Source organism: Osmerus mordax, chromosome 2 (assembly GCF_038355195.1).
Source record: "Osmerus mordax isolate fOsmMor3 chromosome 2, fOsmMor3.pri, whole genome shotgun sequence".
NCBI classification, from domain to species: domain Eukaryota; kingdom Metazoa; phylum Chordata; class Actinopteri; order Osmeriformes; family Osmeridae; genus Osmerus; species Osmerus mordax.
Window position 1 is genome coordinate 11,820,655 of NC_090051.1, and position 17,536 is coordinate 11,838,190.

Below are 17,536 nucleotides of genomic sequence, written 5' to 3' on the forward strand. Positions count from 1 at the left end.
CAGGTACAGTGGTAATCTGTACAGTGTCATTGGTGGCTGACCTCCAGTAAGTAGTTCAAACAAAGAATATGTTAAAAATGTGTTTATGTAACAGGGGTGTAACAGACGTGGTCTTGCTCCGTCAGAAGGCTTCCTGGACCGATGTTCGTCCCTGACCGGGCTCGAACACGCCACCTCTGACTGCCAAGCGCAACCACTACCAGCTACGCCAAAGAAAATCTATCTATTCGTTGAAGCAGGTGGCCTGTTACATACCCGAGGAGTGAGTTTCACCGATTCACACCGGTTACATTTACGTCTACAACTCAATACATTAAAACACATTTTTAATCCTCACCAGTCTTCATTTTTGTTGCTAATGACAGGTCCCCCCCCCCCCCCCCCCAAAGTATATAGGCTATGAGATGTTTTCCCTTGTTCTGGACTGAACGGTTGTTCTTTTTGAGGAATGGCCTTTGTTCAGAATCGTGTCACTTTGTATGAGCATTTGCAGTCAGACTGCAACTTGTCGTGTATAAAACATACTTTTGTCGGCCGCCCTTTAAATGATGTAGGCCTACATAAATCAGTCCCATATCCATGGGGAAGAATGAGTTGAATAAAAATATCACTGCTACAGTTTTCGTGCCATTTCTATCGTCGCCTATATCACACACGTGATACGATTGCGTTATCGTAAACGTTCAATTTAGTAATATTAGCCAATACATTTGCACAACTGGAGCCAGAAGGTAGGCAGATTTACCATCCAGTCTGAACACAGCACTGTCAGAGGTTGGAGAGTCATCCCGACTATGCCTTTAACGCAAGGAATGAGTTTGCATGTGAAAACTGCATCTGGGAGCAAGTCTAGCCACCCCCCCCCCCCCCCCCCAAAAAAAAGCCAACAGTTTCAGTATATTGAGGACTTATTGAGTATACATTGAGTAACTTTGATAATAGGACTACATCAATGTATGCTCAAAGATAATGTTTAGGGTTAGTTTGCTTTAGTTCAGTAGGATTTTACATAAGGATTTTACATTAAGTCCGGTTGTGACCATGTGATAATATCCAAAAAATGACTGAATGCGGAAACTTCTATTGCCACAATGCTTTTATTTCTTGAATATTACATCTGAATGTGTCTACAATTTAATTATGTTGCAGACAGTGTCAAAGACTCTATGAGGTACTCAAATGTGAGTATATAGGTCTTATATGATCTTAAAGACAATCGTTAATAAAAACATAAATAATAATCTTCCGCGTTCTCTCCAGAGTTCCACCACTCACCATGACTCAACTATTTACTTAAAAGCCTCCCTTTGCGCTGCAGTGTATGAATCAGAATCAGAAAGGGATTTATTCGCCATGAAAGTTTGCACAGACAAGGAATGACAGAGCACTCATAGCTTACCGCACAACCACGTCTTTCACTCCAGTCTCCAGGTGTGTACTTGCAGGAGAATTCTCTTGAGCTCCATGGCTGAAGTCGAAATATACACCAGGCTGATTCCGCTGTCATTTCTCTGTCTGGTCTCAGGGGCAGAGGCAGGGAAGCTTCTGGTCATACCGTCTGATGGAAGTCACTGGACAGGCTTGAAGCCCCTGGTTGAGGAGCTGGGCATGAGGGGGAACCAGGTTGTGGTCATTCCAGAGGCCAGCAAGAGCATGGGGCCGGAGAACTCCACCACCCTCACCTTCTCTGTGCCCTACACCAAGAAGCAGCTGCAGATCATGGTACAGGCCAACCTGGAGGGCTTGATGTCTCAGGATGCCTCCAACGCCCTCACCAGGGCCTGGAGATATTTCAATAGCCTGAGGGTGCTGAGAAGTTACATCAGAAGGGCCTGCGAGAGCCTGCTGATGAACAAAGAGTTGATGCAGATCCTGAAGAACTGGAGATTCAATGCCATCCTCAGCGATCCCTTTGAGCCAGCCGGGGTCATTGTTGGAGAATATCTGGACATCCCCGATATCTACACCTTGATCACCCTCCCATGTATGGTGGACTTTGAGGCCAGCAAGTGTCCACATCCTGTTTCGTACGTACGCCTCTTTTCATTTCGGAAGTCAGAACCAGATGATGGGGAAATGCGTGGTATCCGTTGTTTTGTTTTATTTTGGAATAACGGAATAACCATATAACACAAATGGTATTACGAGCCATTTACTCGTTTGTTTGATTATTCCATATCCTTTATGCTGGTATCTGCAAAAGATGAAAAATAGCCTCGTAATATCGTTTTGTCCATTTTGGATGTCAGAACCAGATTATGGGGAAAGGCTTGGTTTCCGTTGTTTTGTTTCATTTTGGAATTACGGAATATCCATAAAACACAAACGGTATAACGAGCCATTTACTCATTTGTTTGATCGGCCGTATTATGCATACTGGCACAAGTGAAAAAGAGAGAGAGGGGGAAAAATGTGAAACTATTGGGGGTGTTATTACTTGCGAACACCAGAAGACAGCAACGACTAGCTTTAAAAAAAATGTTCCTGTGATCTGCAGGCCTGCAATCTTGACGACATGGCAGCAGGTTCTTTAGTAGAAGACACACACCAAACTGAAGGCACATGTTGACCGCGTTTGGTAGTTGCTACTTAGTTAATAAATCTTTGATGAACCCAAGTTTCTTTAATATATATTAAGTTTCTTTAATATATATTAGAAACATTACAAGACGGGGCTCCAGTGTGTGTTCAAACAAGGCCAAAAGTGCCAGACGGTATCAATCACACCCGTGCAAGTAACACTCCACGCCCCAACCTTCCCTCCCCCCACCTAAATGACGCTTTCAGCTCTGTTGTACGTCTTAATGAAGTGCATTGAGGCAATCATAGTAAGAAAGTTGAGTTCATGTGGGCTACCTTTGCAGTTTACATAGACACACAACTGACAGAGGCACTGTTGTGGATACTTTTTTCAAAGTTCTGATCATATTCCAAATTCAACTTCTTCAAAGTCCAAAAACAGCACGGAGCAGCAACGAGAGGGTTCCCAGGAATATCTGATTTCCCTTTTGTCTGTGCTTCACCTTTTATATCCAACAAATTACACCCCTGAACTTTTAAAACAGATCTATTGTCCTACTACAATTGTAAATATCCTATGACTTCTGCTCCAATTGGGCCTTGATGCAATGCCGTCGAATAGTTTCTGCTGTTTCTGCCACGTTTTTGGGGACTAACCAGGGACCAAACCAGTAACTTGTGCCCAGTTCCTCTATTCTGCCCTATTACATGTGTTTTCCAACACCAGTTGCAATCAACCCTGGGTTATAGCCCTTCACCATTGCATGGTGCCATTCATTCTTCACAGGTCACACCCATCAAGTCAAAGTGAAAAGTAACTGGTCCAACTCCAACAAGGCCAAAAGTGCCAGACGGTATCAGTTGAAAAACACAATCACACTCGTGCAAGAAACCCTCCCCAACCCTCCCTCCCCCCACCTAAATTACCGCTTTCAGCTCTGTTGTACGTTTTAATGAAGTGCATTGAGGCAATCATAGTGAGCAAGTTGAGGTCATGTGGGCTACCTTTGCAGTTTACATAGACACACAACTGACACTGTTGTGGATACTTTTCTGTTCTGATCATATTCTATGTCCAAATTCAACTTCTTAAAAATCCCAAAACAGCTTAATGAAGAACTTTAATGAAGTGCATCGAGGCAATCATTGAGCAAATCTTCCATTTTTATTTATAAAAAAACATAATATTATTTTCTCATGTAACTTTTATTCAGTTTGGATTAAATGTAGAGTTAACTTGACCCAAAACATTACATTTAAATCTATTCAATTTTGTAAAAGGCCATTGTAGGGACAATACAATTGTTGTCCTTACATCCATCAATGTACAACACGTTTTAGCCTACATCAATGCATTCATACCCTGTGACACACAATTTAAAAATGTCCTTTGAAAGAAAATTTCTGTTCTGCTTGTGACGATTTGTATATCAGCCTACACTTCTGTGCTTAAAGTTAGTATACTAGCTTTAGGGGGGGGGGCAGCAGTTACATTGGGGCCAGAGGTTCTGTTAGAGGGGCCAGTTACATTAAACATTATTGTTGTCATATAGTTTTCTTCACTGCAGTGCAGGCATTAACAGGCAAAAGCAGTGGCACCCACAGAAATGTTTTATAGGAGTGGCCAGATGGGGCCACTGAAATCCTGGGGTGGCTTTCCAAAATCACAAGCCATAACTGAATTTCAGCAATTGTATTATGCTGTTGTAGTATTTAGGTTAGTTGAAAACAGCAGCGGACTGGGGAAGGGTGACAGGATCTGAGTGTGGAGATACGTGGATCTTTTGTGCAGGATACAGAGAGAATAGAATATAGAGACTTGTTTAAACAATTGGAAAGCGTGAGAAGGTAAAGAAGTGAGTGGAGAAAAGAGAAGCAGAAAAGTGCAACACCCTCCCATTACCATTATCTCTAATTCACTCTCCTGAGTCTCATCTGTGTTGTATGTCTGCAAACTGCTATAGTATGGGCCTACACGAAAGTTATTAAGTCATTGGACTTGTGTGGGGAGGGTTTGACAAGTGTGATGACTGTATTCCTCCACAGATACCATGGGCTTGGACATGGAGTTGGACCAGTTATTTTTCACTTTGACTTGATGGGTGTGACCTGTGAAGAATGAATGGCACCATGCAATGGTGAAGGGCTATAACCCAGGGTTGATTGCAACTGGTGTTGGAAAACACATGTAGTAGGGCAGAATAGAGGAACTGGGCACAAGTTACTGGTTTGGTCCCTGGTTAGTCCCCAAAAACGTGGCAGAAACAGCAGAAACTATTCGATGGCATTGCATCAAGGCCCAATTGCAGCAGAAGTCATAGGATATTTACAATTGTAGTAGGCCAATAGATCTGTTTTAAAAGTTCAGGGGTGTAATTTGTTGGATATAAAAGGTGAAGCACAGACAAAAGGGAAATCAGATTTTCCTGGGAACCCTCTCGTTGCTGCTCCGTGCTGTTTTTGGACTTTGAAGAAGTTGAATTTGGAATATGATCAGAACTTTGAAAAAAGTATCCACAACAGTGCCTCTGTCAGTTGTGTTTCTATGTAAACTGCAAAGGTAGCCCACATGAACTCAACTTTCTTACTATGATTGCCTCAATGCACTTCATTAAGACGTACAACAGAGCTGAAAGCGTCATTTAGGTGGGGGGAGGGAGGGTTGGGGCGTGGAGTGTTACTTGCACGGGTGTGATTGATACCGTCTGGCACTTTTGGCCTTGTTTGAACACACACTGGAGCCCCGTCTTGTAATGTTTCTAATATATATTAAAGAAACTTAATATATATTAAAGAAACTTGGGTTCATCAAAGATTTATTAACTAAGTAGCAACTACCAAACGCGGTCAACATGTGCCTTCAGTTTGGTGTGTGTGTCTTCTACTAAAGAACCTGCTGCCATGTCGTCAAGATTGTAGGCCTGCAGATCACAGGATTTTGTTTTTTAAAGCTAGTCGTTGCTGCCCTCTGGTGTTTGCAAGTAATAACACCCCCAATAGTTTCACATTTTTCCCCCTCTCTCTTTTTCACTTGTGCCAGAATGCATAATATGGCCGATCAAACAAATGAGTAAATGGCTCGTTATACCGTTTGTGTTATATGGATATTCCGTAATTCCAAAATGAAACAAAACAACGGAAACCAAGCCTTTCCCCATAATCTGGTTCTGACATCCAAAATGGACAAAAGGATATTACGAGGCTATTTTTTATCTTTTGCAGATATCAGCATAAAGGATATGGAATAATCAAACAAACGAGTAAATGGCTCGTAATAACATTTGTGTTATATGGTTATTCCGTTATTCCAAAATAAAACAAAACAACGGATACCACGCATTTCCCCATCATCTGGTTCTGACTTCCGAAATGGACAAATCGATATTACGAGCCTATTTTTTATCTTTTGCAGATATCAGCATAAAGGATATGGAATAATCAAAACAACGATTAATGGCTCGTTATACCATTTGTGTTATATGGTTATTTCATTATTCCAAAAAAAACGAAACAACCAAAAACAAGCCGTTATACTTTAATGTGTGTTCGACTTACTAAAGTGACAAAACGATATTACGGCCCTATTTTGCGTTTGTCAACACGGGTTGCAAAATAGAAAAACCAATGGCCACAAGGTACACGGACCCTGACTGTCTCAGTTTGTCTGTTATTGGAGTCGAATTCGAACATTAACTTACACAGCTACTGTATGCTAATCAGCATTCGTAAAAGACCTAAACCCAATGCAAACCTTAAAACTTACTTCAAATATTATGCCTTTTTCAATTGCGAAAAGAGCTTGTGGAGCTGTGGAAATATTCTCTATTCTGCTGTCTTTTCTTCTTATTCTTCTGTATCTCGCAACAAACGTCTCTTCGATTTGAATAATGCACCGCAACGCAGCAAAATAAATGCTTCTTTCAACAAGAGGTCAAATGAGATGTCAATCAGCATTAAATTTCCAGTAGCAAATTACATTTTGGGGTGGCACCCGGGGTGGCCAATCAGAGGTCAGGGGTTTCCAGTGCCACCCCGGACACCCCTGTGGCTCCGCTACTGTAGGGAGGTCTGCAATCTGAACAAAATAGTGTGTACTGGGTTAGTCGATTGCCAAATCATGGGCTTTCTGGTGTTCAGTTTGAACTCTCTCTGTGGACCACCCTCCCAGTGAAAACAGATGGCCGTTCACTGACATATTAAGACATGATTACTGAGTGAGATGATCTTAGGGAGCCTGGCTGCATTCCTCAGCATATTGTCAGTAGAATGGAGTTAATCAGATTGTAAACAAACAAATATCTTATTGTACAATTCAAACAGAATTATAATGCCCCTCATTTGTGTTTTCTGGAATAGTGAGAAATGGTTTTAGTTACTTTTATTTAATATAGCGAATACAGCAAGTAATCTCTGAAGCTTTTTTCTTGGAGAATTACATTGTGCCTGTGAATTGCACCATTTAGAGTAACAAAATGACAAGCAACTTGTTAACTGTCACTTCTGTCATTACCCTCAAATATCAGATGGTTAGTACTATTTTGTAACAGAAAGGTGACTGAAATAGGTGATGGACACAAATGTTTTATTTTTATTTTTAATGTTCTATTGCATAAGATAAGTATTCTGCATATACATCCATAGATGATAACTCCCATGTATATACTGTACGTTCAAATCTTCTCCAAAAAGTTTACCTGAGAATGTGCTAGTCCTAACAGTAATTAGAATTCCTCCCCTTGTATTGTGGTTGATGTTATCTATCTCCAGAGTGGGGTTGTGTGTGTTTTTTTCCAAAGATGGATAGCTTCGCACGCAACAATCCTGTTTGAGGAGAGTGTGCGTGTGAGTTTGTGTGCGTGTGAAATAGTTCAGGGGGGGAGGAGACAGGGAGGAGCCTAAGGTAATAGGGCTGATTTTGCACGAAACATGAGGTAATCCTGATTGTGTGCACGGCAACCGTGACTTGCATGAGCTGCAGAAAGACCTTTACTTTACATTCCAAATGGTTCATTACATTTTAAATAAATAAAACAGTTTATTCTACAAAACTTTATTTCATATAAAGAAACTGCAGAGAAATATTTCACCACCCAGGAAAAGAAAAAACTAAGATAACTTAAAGCACAATTTAAATGCTGTGAAACTGGAACAAATTGTATCATTATCACAACATATTTTTCCGAACAGGCTAACAAAGTTAATATGCTGCTTCATTCTTGTTGTAATACCTGACAACCTTAAATGATTACATTAGTGTCTAGAGTACATCTCAGTGGTCTTTATGCAATCTCATGATTATTATGACTTCTTTCTGAAAGAAAGAAATCATTAACCTGGAAACAATCTAGACTTTACTTTACCCTTTAACACAATCTAAAAATGTATGGACTTTACCCCTACTTACTCCACAGGGGGAGGCTGTTTTGTCAGAGTCTCTGACTTAGTCTGAGGTTATATAATAGCCTGCCTGTACAAGCAAATGAAGCACACGGACACACATACTTACACACACACACACACACACACACGTACACTTTAGCCAGAGAGAGTACAGCCCCTTTTCCACAGTGCTCACTGCTTGGACTGAAGGAGATAGCTAGTGTCCTTTTCACAACGGCGTTGCTCTCAGCTCTGAGAGGAGCAGGCATGGACCGGGGGTTGTGGGTTCCTGCTGCAGGGCTGCTGGCCTTGCTATGCTGCACTCTGGGGCCTGTACAGGGGGAGAAGGTGCTGGTCATGCCTGTGGACGGGAGCCACTGGCTCAGCATGAAGCTGCTGGTGAAGGAGCTCTCCCGTAGGGGCCACGAGATGGTCGTCCTGGTGCCAGAAACCAGCATTTTGATCCAGGGTTCAGACTTCTTCAGGACCGAGGTCTTCCAAGTGCCCTACGAGAAGGCTGAGTTGTCGGCTGTCATTGATAGTTTAAAGGATGGTGTTTTCACCAAGACCCCGGAGATAACAGACATTTTCATTAACGGGGAACGGTTGATGAATTTCACCAACATACAGGTGAGAGCATGCGAGGGTCTGCTCTACGACCAGACCCTCATGGAGAGACTACGGGGGGAAGGGTTCCAGCTCATGCTCACAGATCCTTTCCTCCCCTGTGGCTCCATCCTGGCCAAAACCTTCTCTATGCCAGCCGTTTACTTCCTGCGAGGGCTCCCCTGCGGCCTAGACGAAAAAGCAGCCCAGTGCCCTGCCCCTCCCTCTTACATTCCCCGCTTCTACAGTGGAAACACGGACAAGATGGACTTCCTAGGCAGAGTCAAGAACATGGTGATGTTCACTGTAGAGTCTTACATGTGCCGTCTACTCTTTGCTAGCTTTGACGAGCTCACCAGCAGCTATCTAAAGAATGATATGACCTACAGAGAGCTGATTGGTGAGGGAGCTATCTGGCTGCTCAGGTATGACTTCACCTTTGAGTACCCCAAACCACTCATGCCCAACATGGTCCACATCGGAGGGATCAACTGTGCAAAAAGATCCCCTCTACCAGCTGTGAGTATTTTAAAGGGGGCATTTAGAAACATCAAAACAATCTTATAAGTGCAGCAAATGAGTTTCCATCGCTATTAAACTTATTCCTAACAATGTCCCTTCTCAACAAGGACACCAAACAGTGAGGAAATTAGACTACTGGAAACTCCTCCTCTCTTGACACTTTGGAATGTTTTCTTTACCACATGTTTCTGTTTTGCCAGACACACACACACATCTGTTCCTAGAAAGTCACTGGTTTAAAGGAATTATTTTCCTTACCAAAGACATTGGAGTAAAAGAATATTCAAGCTAAAATTATACGGTAGTATTTTCTAAAATGTCCTTCTCTAAAATCCTTATATTGCCTGCTTGATCTTTGCAAGTGTAAAAAAAACATGGCATGAAGCGTTGTTTACAAGTCTTTTCTGGATTCAGACCTTATTTGACATTGCATCTGTTCTCTTGCGGTTGTACTGTTTTCTAAAGAGTAAAATTGCACGAACATGCTGTGAGAGGGAGTTGTCCATCTTCTGGAAAGACGGGCTGAAATCTGAGCCAGGAAAACCAGTCTCTCCTCTCTGGGCTCCGGCCAGTGTAATTCCTGGGAGGAAATGTGGGGCCCTATTGTGTTTAAGAGAGCTAAATACCTCAGGAAAGAGCAGGGGGAGGTTTCGTTTTAATTGTTGTATAGGATTTGTGTCTTTTATGTTTTGTGAACTAAGGGTGTGATGTTCAAACATGGCCTCTTATTACAACCTCAAGTCTGTGGAGGAACTGTTCAACTTAAGAACATGTTATGTTTCCAAACATTTATGTGTAAGCCTATATATATAGTCATTCACATACACAGAAAACACCATGTTTAAACAGAAAACTATTGTTGGTAATGTTTTCTGTGGACCATCACACGGGCATCCTCACTTTTGTAGTGACAGTTTGGTTTAATAGACTGTAATCCTGTAACACTCCTGTTATTTCTCTCTTTAGGACCTAGAGGAGTTTGTGGAGGGTTCTGGAGAGGACGGCTTCATTGTGTTCACCCTTGGCTCCATGGTGTCTCAAATGCCTGATGAGAAAGCCAAGCAGTTCATAGACGCTTTCAGGCAGATTCCTCAAAGGGTAAGAAAAAGGACCTGGGGCCTCATGTATAAACGTTGCGTACGCACACGTTGTGATGTATAAAAATGTACTTGACATTAGACTGTGCGGGCCGTCACGGAAACATTTGAGCAGACGTGAGAATGTGCGGACCGTCCGCAAAGTCTTATCTGGCTCTGTAATGTCGCTAAATCTAACTGAAAAGTGCCGAAACTCACCAAACATAACAAAATAAAGTTTCCACGACAGTTACTGTCATACGTCTATGACGTTGACTATTCAAATCACATTTTCATTTTTCTTCTTGTTTTTTTTTCCCATTAATGTGGATGATCACATCAAAATGCCAAAACCCAAACGGGAAATGCTAGCTCTATAAAGGCTACTGTTTAATCCGCCACCACTTAATAACTTCTGTCAAACTTGATGGTGTCAAACGAACAACAAAATCACTCAGGAAATCATGCTGTTACGATGCGCCACCACTCGTTTCTTCGAGTTTTACATCGGACCATTTCTTCTTAATTTCTGCCATGGTCCGGTTCTCCGAACCCACAGCATTTACGGTCCTTTAATAATAATTGTATTTGTAATGCACTTTATATTTAGCTAAATCTCAAAGTGCTACAGGTAAAAAAAAAGAAAAGAAAGAGCGCATGGAGCTAAATCAGGGCCAAATGTTTTGTTAATTTAATTTAATTTTTGTTAATTTAATAAAAAAAATCTTTAGTTGAAAAACTAAAGCTTGACATTGAAAATGTAAGTTTTGGTCAAAAACGTGAAAAATAAAACCATGAATTCAAAGAAAAAATAAGTTGAATAAAAGTTTGATTAAAGTCTGGAATTATTTTGAATAAATTATTAATTTTCATTTTTCACTTTTAGATTTTCACATAGTTTCACATTTATTTATTTTTTTAGTTTCAGTTTTTTTTTTCAGTTTCAGATCTGTTTTTCAGTTTCAGACTTTTGGCCCCGATTTTGCATAGGGGGCATGGCTTCAACTCAGAGGCGGGAGTTATGAGTGACAGCCTAACCAAGAGGCAGAAGACTCGGCAGTTGGCATGGCGTCCGCTCCGCCAAGACAACACGCTGGCGCCAGCGCACAGGTAAGACGTGAAAGATATTAGCCTTTTTGAGGGTATGTGTCAATGACAAAAAAAATTCCACTGCGGGGATAATGTCCCAAAGTATCTATTCAAAAAGGCTAATATCTTTCACATGTCTTACCTGTGCGCTGGCGCCAGCGTGTTGCCTTGGAGTGATGGCGGTGCTACTAGGTCACCGCCATCACTCCCATTGGGAACCAATGATAAAAAGGCATAGATGACACAGACATTGTGGGCAAAGCTTGTCTACATTGTATGCTTTTCGGCAGTGCAATGCCACTGTCACCCCCCATACAGGTAGCTCTACATCAGCTATCCCCTTAGCACAGGTGCTGGACACCCGCGGTGTTATCGCCCTGGTTTCCAGACTACCTGGTTTCTGTAAGCATGCTAGCTGTGCGTTCACCTAACAGCAGCAGCTGCCGTTGGCCTCTATCACCAGATTCGTCACAAATTCACACAACATTCAACATTATTGGCGAATTTCAAGTCGCATCTCATATTTGCTGCTGTAGTCTAAGAAAATGAAACAGTTGCAAGCTGGCATGAAGTGGGATTCGATCGCACTAGAGCAAAAATACATGATTGTTGGTCCGTTGAAGCTATTCAGGCTCATTGATGAAAGGAGCTTGTAGTCACTAATTTATTGGCATTTAAGCAACATTTTGTATGGCCTGGGTTCATCGAAAACAGCTAGTTATCGTGGGCACACCAGAAAATACCCGAATGTGTAGGCTAATCGCGTAGGCCTATTTGGGGTTGTCTTGAGGCAATAGCCAAATTTCCAACGATACCACAGCCCCTTATGAAACTACATCTTACAAATTAGCCTACTTAAATCATCACTGTGAACCCAGACAATAGGTTACGATCAAAATACGCTAAACCCTAAAGGAAGATTATTGTTGTGGCTTTCTACACTTGCCGTCTTGCACACAAACACGGTGCTTGATAAGTCAAACCATTTAAGACTTAGCACTTATCCGCCCAAGTACCTCTACAAAATCTACAATGTGTGCCAAAATAATACATCCTGACAAGCCATGTTGATCAATTTGATCTATAAGGCCAGCATGCGATCTCTGACATGACTATGTCTTACATCATCTACTGAATCTAGGTGTCCCTATCTGCCTTCGATCTTGTGTGCAGCTGCGTTGGTCCGAAGATAACCACGCCCCTCTTGTTTGCATGAGATCGGAAATAAATACAGCACAGAAATAAATGTGGTGTGGAAATAAATGTGGTGTGGAAATAAATGTGGTGTGTAAAAGTCTAAAAAAATTAATAAATGTGGCATTAGGAAATAAAAGTCCCATGAAATAAATAAATGTTGTCTTTACAAAAACGTCATTTTGAAATAAATAAATGTATTTATTTATTGATGTCGGTAAATGGATTCAGCTATATAATTATATAATGCTATATTTATATATGTATTGCCATCTTTTTTTTATTTCAGAATTAATTTCATAGCCATATTTATGTATGTATGTATTTATCTATTTATTTACCTATTTATTTATTTATTTAATTTTGACTAACTCGGCGTTCCATATTTACAGTTTCCTCACAATGCTAAAGCACAATGAGTCTAATCACAGACCACTTTATAACTCTGCCTTGCCTCAAGAAATGTTTAATCCCCTTGATCTTGCAGTACTGGAGATGGTTGCATTCTGCATAGTGATTGTTTACAGCTGACGTGGTGAGGGGTTGCCCCTGTCAGATGTTACAGGTGTTGCTTGTCAGTATTTCCTCTTCTCTCCCATGTCCTCTCTTGGGTTCAATCTTAGGCCCCGTTTACACGGCGGAAAAACGCATATATTTTCATGCGGTTTGGCCTTTCATTTACACGAAAACTGAGGTTTTATCACGGAAAACGATTATTTCTAAAAATTCCGGCCAAAGTGGAGATTTCTGTAAACTCAGTTTTTGTGTTGGCGTGTGCACTAGGTTAAACTGAGTTTTAGGTTCTCAAACGTCACAGTATGCGACAAAAAATGCATCACGTTGTGAGCGTCCTATGTTTGTAGTAATGTAATGGGGTCATTTATTTGTGAATCACGTTACATTTGTGAATCACGAAATACATTTGTGCAAAGCGTTACATTTATTTGTGAATCATCCAAACAAATGAACCTCGCGCCATATTTACTATTGAAAGGAAAAATAAGTTGATCGTGTTATTCGTAGTTGTTGTTGATTTTGAGAATTCTGATTGGTTTGCATGGCTTTATCCTTCTCGTTACACTGCCACCTACAGGTTTCGCATAGTTATGATAGCGCTCGGGGGCGTATTTATGCGGGTTAATGTAAACAGAAACATTTTTGAAAACGATCTTGTGTGTACGACGTTATCTTTGAAAACGGAGGGGCAGAAATATTTGTTTCTGTAAATACCCGGCTATGTGTAAACATGGCCTTAGGTTCTTTGACTCACACACCCAACTGACCACTGCTCTTCAGCCATCTATGCCACCGTAAAACAAACAGTTCGATGTTGCTAATGGGGTGGTGTTTGTACTGAGGAGTGAGTCCAATCCATTCAACTTGGTTCCACTGATTGGATGAGTTGTTGCTGTGTGTTTCAGGTTGTGTGGAGATACACTGGGCCCCTCCCAGACAATGTTCCTAAAAACGTCAAGGTCATGAAGTGGCTCCCTCAAAACGACCTTCTTGGTGGGTTTTTAAAGACATGTTTTAGGGCATTTCTGCTGGTTTGGGATATAATGCAGACTTACATGACATCTAGGGGAGAGAGAAAGAGGAGGACATACAGGAGCCCGGGCCGGAGGGATCAAACTTTATTTTGTTAATCTGATTGGTTGAATGCATCCAATTGGGTCCATATTGAGTAACGTTTGAATACAATAATCCCTCCTATTATAAAATTGACTCTTGCAGGTCTCTCAGGCTGTGGGACTCATCAGCCTGTCCTGTTAAGTTATACAAGTATTGCACTAATGTACTGTAGACACTGCTGAACATTTCCAGGTGTGCCTAGGGGGAAAACAGATTCCCATAAAGAACTGAAATAAAATCCTCATTCATTCCTTAGTCATTAGATGAACAGTATTTTAATTACCTGATGCATTTCCCCTAACTCATTTAAATAACATCAACTGAAATCAAATGGATGTGGCAACATATTCTTTCGCGTGTGTCTGATGATGACTATTGTTGTTGTTTTCCACAGGCCACCAAAAGGCCAGAGCCTTCATCACCCATGGAGGAACACATGGCATCTATGAGGGCATCTGCAACGGTGTTCCCATGGTGATGCTGCCATTGTTCGGAGACCAGGGGGACAACGTGCACCGTATGGTCGTAAGGGGTGTGGCTGAGGCCCTTCGTGCGTTTGACGTAACCACTGACAACCTGCTGGTGGCGCTCAACAAGGTCATCAACAACAAAAGGTCAGACAATGCACAATCCCCCCCCTAAAAAAACATCAAATTACATATCTTAACTAATTCCATGTTAAACCAAATTAGTTATGTAGAAAATGTTTAATCAAAACATGTTTCCTATTTTTTGTGAGTGCAGCAGCTCTGTGTCTGCTGTTCACTCAGACACACATTGGCTGTAACTCTACAGTGTTGAAAACACCCAGTATGTCAGGATCCTCTCACCAGGGTTCTAAATTAACACGCGCCAACCCGCCAAATGCGGGTTAAAATTCATTTTGGCGGGTGTTAATAAAAACTCACTAGCCAGTTTGGCCGGTGATACATGAGGCATTAGATGAATGATTCATAAGGCTCTGTTCTCGGCATGGTTCTCGGTCATTTATCCACCTGGCAGTACTTCCTAAGTTTCCCATGAACACTGTGCCATAATGCTACATGATAACGTTTTATACGCCCATTGGCTGCGCGCAGTTGAAGTGAAACCGGCGCAAGAAACCGTGGAAACGAACGGAGCGTCCACCAGAAAACACAAGGAAGAAGTCAAACGAAGCATAGTGGATCATAGGAGGTAATAATAGCTAGCTAGAGTAGTAAAGTAAAGTAAAAAGTTAACTTAATGCGGCGGTGGTTAGGACAAACTTCTGGGGGCGAGAAGAGGAACGAGGCAGGGGATGAGGATATTGATAGCACTAGAGAAACGAAGAAAAGAAAATGTAATGCCAAATGGCTGATGGGTCGGGAATGGCTTGTGTTTGACAATGAAAATGTTGTCATGTTTTGAAAGGATTGCCGCATGTAGTCTACGCATAAGAAAAATTATGTTGCTTACTGACACAGTCTAGTGTAATGTAAATACACTGTTCTTAATAAAGAGTATATTAGGTCAGTTTAATTAATGCCTGGTTAGGACAAAACGTTACTGTAAATGCATGGGCAGGAGTAAATCTCATCATGACGCGAATGGACGTTTTAGCCATTTACAATAAATCGTGTCCTTACTTTGTCACGTGTTGGTGATTTCACATACCCTTGCATCATACTTCTGTGCTTTATTTTACTTCATTTTCTGTGTTTTTCATGCCAACAATGTTAATAAAATGATCAAATGCATTCAGTGAAACTCATAATTGTTCTTATTTTCACTGGAAAGAATTTGGCTAGTGGAAATTCTGATTGGCTGGTGATCAAAAAAGTTAATTTAGAACCCTGCCTCTCACATCCTAATGCTAATTAAAAGTCCTTCCTGGTGCATATGCTCATGAGTTATCCATGACGGGAGAGTTAATCTAAGCAGCATTAGCGTTACGGGGGTGGTGGTGATGGACCCAAGTGCACAACACAGACTAACAAAACGATGAGGTATGGTCCAGAAAGGTTTTAATGTCTGGTTTATTGCAGAGTGGAATGGCAGTGACAAAATAGACGGGACAGACAGGGTAGACTGTGCAGGGATTTGGCAGGGTGGCTGGTGATCCTGGAGACACAGGTAAAAACCAAGTTAGCAAAATGCATGATGATATCACAAAAACACTTCTAACTGACTATATTCAGTAGGTAAGTAGTAGAGATTAGTAGTAGAGCGTGACTACCAAGGTAGACAAAACTATAATCCAGCGATGAATGATGTGAAAGCCAGGGTTGATATACTGCAGGGCTGATGAGTTGATGGGAGACAGGTGTGGAGACTGAGGCAGTGTGTGTGGGTAATTGTGAACCGGAGACCATGGCCACAACCACCACAGCGAGACACAGAAACAAACAAAAAACGCAGCTTGGGGGCAGAGGTCGAGGGCATGACAATTAGATGTTCACGTTCTGTTTTCTCTCCACAGCTACAAGGAGAGAATGGTGAAGCTGTCGGCAGTGCACAGGGACCGTCCCATCGAGCCCCTAGACCTAGCCGTGTTCTGGACAGAGTTCGTCATGAGGCACAAAGGAGCCGAGCACCTCCGGCCTGCCGCCCATGACCTGAACTGGATCCAGTATAACAGCCTGGACGTCATTGGTTTCCTAATTGTCATTCTGATAACGGTCATTATGGTGACCGTTAAATCCTGCCTGTTCTGTTTCCGCAAATGCGCAGGCAGCAAGACTTTGAAGGAGAAGAATGCTTGAATATGGCTGAGTGTGACTATTGTCTGTAGCCTATGGGGAGCAGGTTGAAAACAATGTACGCGTGACAGAGATGGCCCTAAAACTGCTGTGACAACTGAAGAGGTCATTCTTTACTCCCTATTTGTTTGTGTGTGTGTGTGTCTGTTTTTCTGTATTTCACGTCTCAGGATTATTTTAAGACTACTTTGAAATCATCTAAGCCTATCATTAATTTTTATTTTTAATGTTTTGCCACCAAAAAGTTGGATAAATATGGTCTGCCTTATCATAAGAGGGTATATAGCCTAATCCAAATTATTATTATTGACATAAATTAGCAGGTGTAATGATTGACCTTTTGTTCACATTAACAACGAACGATGATGCCAGATGTTTAAGATGCTGTAACAATCACTACTTTTTGTATTTTGCAACTTCTATTGTCACTTTTTTTTTTTATAAACAATTTGTTTATTAAAAAAAACGACTATTTAACCATACATTTGAGCTTTTAATATCAGATTGTTGCCTAAAAACCTACTTTAGTCACCGAGTGGCGATACTTCACTGTTCAGTCTGAAGTCTGAACCCAGAAATGTGGGCAACAAGGCTTATTTTAATAACCTGTAAATTCAATAATAACGCGTGAATATCGTTTTAGGTGTAAATGTCACAGATGCCAGTTGGCCAGCCTATGTTGTCTGCTATTTTAGTTGGGTTTTGATTATCGTCTGCTGTGGTGTGTGTAGTGATGTGTCGATCGTGAACGATTCGTTCATTTTGAACGAATCCTTACAAGGACTCGGGAGTAACGAG

The 17,536-nt window shown here is 41.4% G+C and overlaps 2 protein-coding genes across 3 annotated transcripts; both read left to right on the forward strand.

The window, feature by feature from the left end:
• The first annotated feature begins 1,464 nt into the window (after window positions 1-1,464).
• LOC136966899 (UDP-glucuronosyltransferase 1A1-like) lies at window positions 1,465-7,964 on the forward strand. The gene is made up of 2 exons (XM_067261085.1): window positions 1,465-2,031; window positions 7,932-7,964. Exons 1-2 carry the CDS (start codon window positions 1,465-1,467, stop codon window positions 7,962-7,964), a joined length of 600 nt encoding a protein of 199 aa, XP_067117186.1.
• A 153-nt stretch (window positions 7,965-8,117) lies between these two features.
• LOC136958891 (UDP-glucuronosyltransferase-like) lies at window positions 8,118-17,199 on the forward strand. 2 transcript variants are annotated; one of them, XM_067253028.1, is made up of 6 exons: window positions 8,663-8,799; window positions 8,895-9,024; window positions 9,994-10,125; window positions 13,808-13,895; window positions 14,413-14,632; window positions 16,459-17,199. In XM_067253028.1, the coding sequence occupies exons 2-6, from the start codon at window positions 8,965-8,967 to the stop codon at window positions 16,739-16,741; spliced, it is 783 nt and encodes a 260-aa protein (XP_067109129.1). In that variant the 5' UTR covers window positions 8,663-8,799; window positions 8,895-8,964; the 3' UTR covers window positions 16,742-17,199. The 2 variants fall into 2 exon arrangements, with proteins under 2 accessions (XP_067109123.1, XP_067109129.1); XM_067253022.1 differs by having other exon boundaries at window positions 8,118-9,024.
• Window positions 17,200-17,536: the final 337 nt, after the last annotated feature.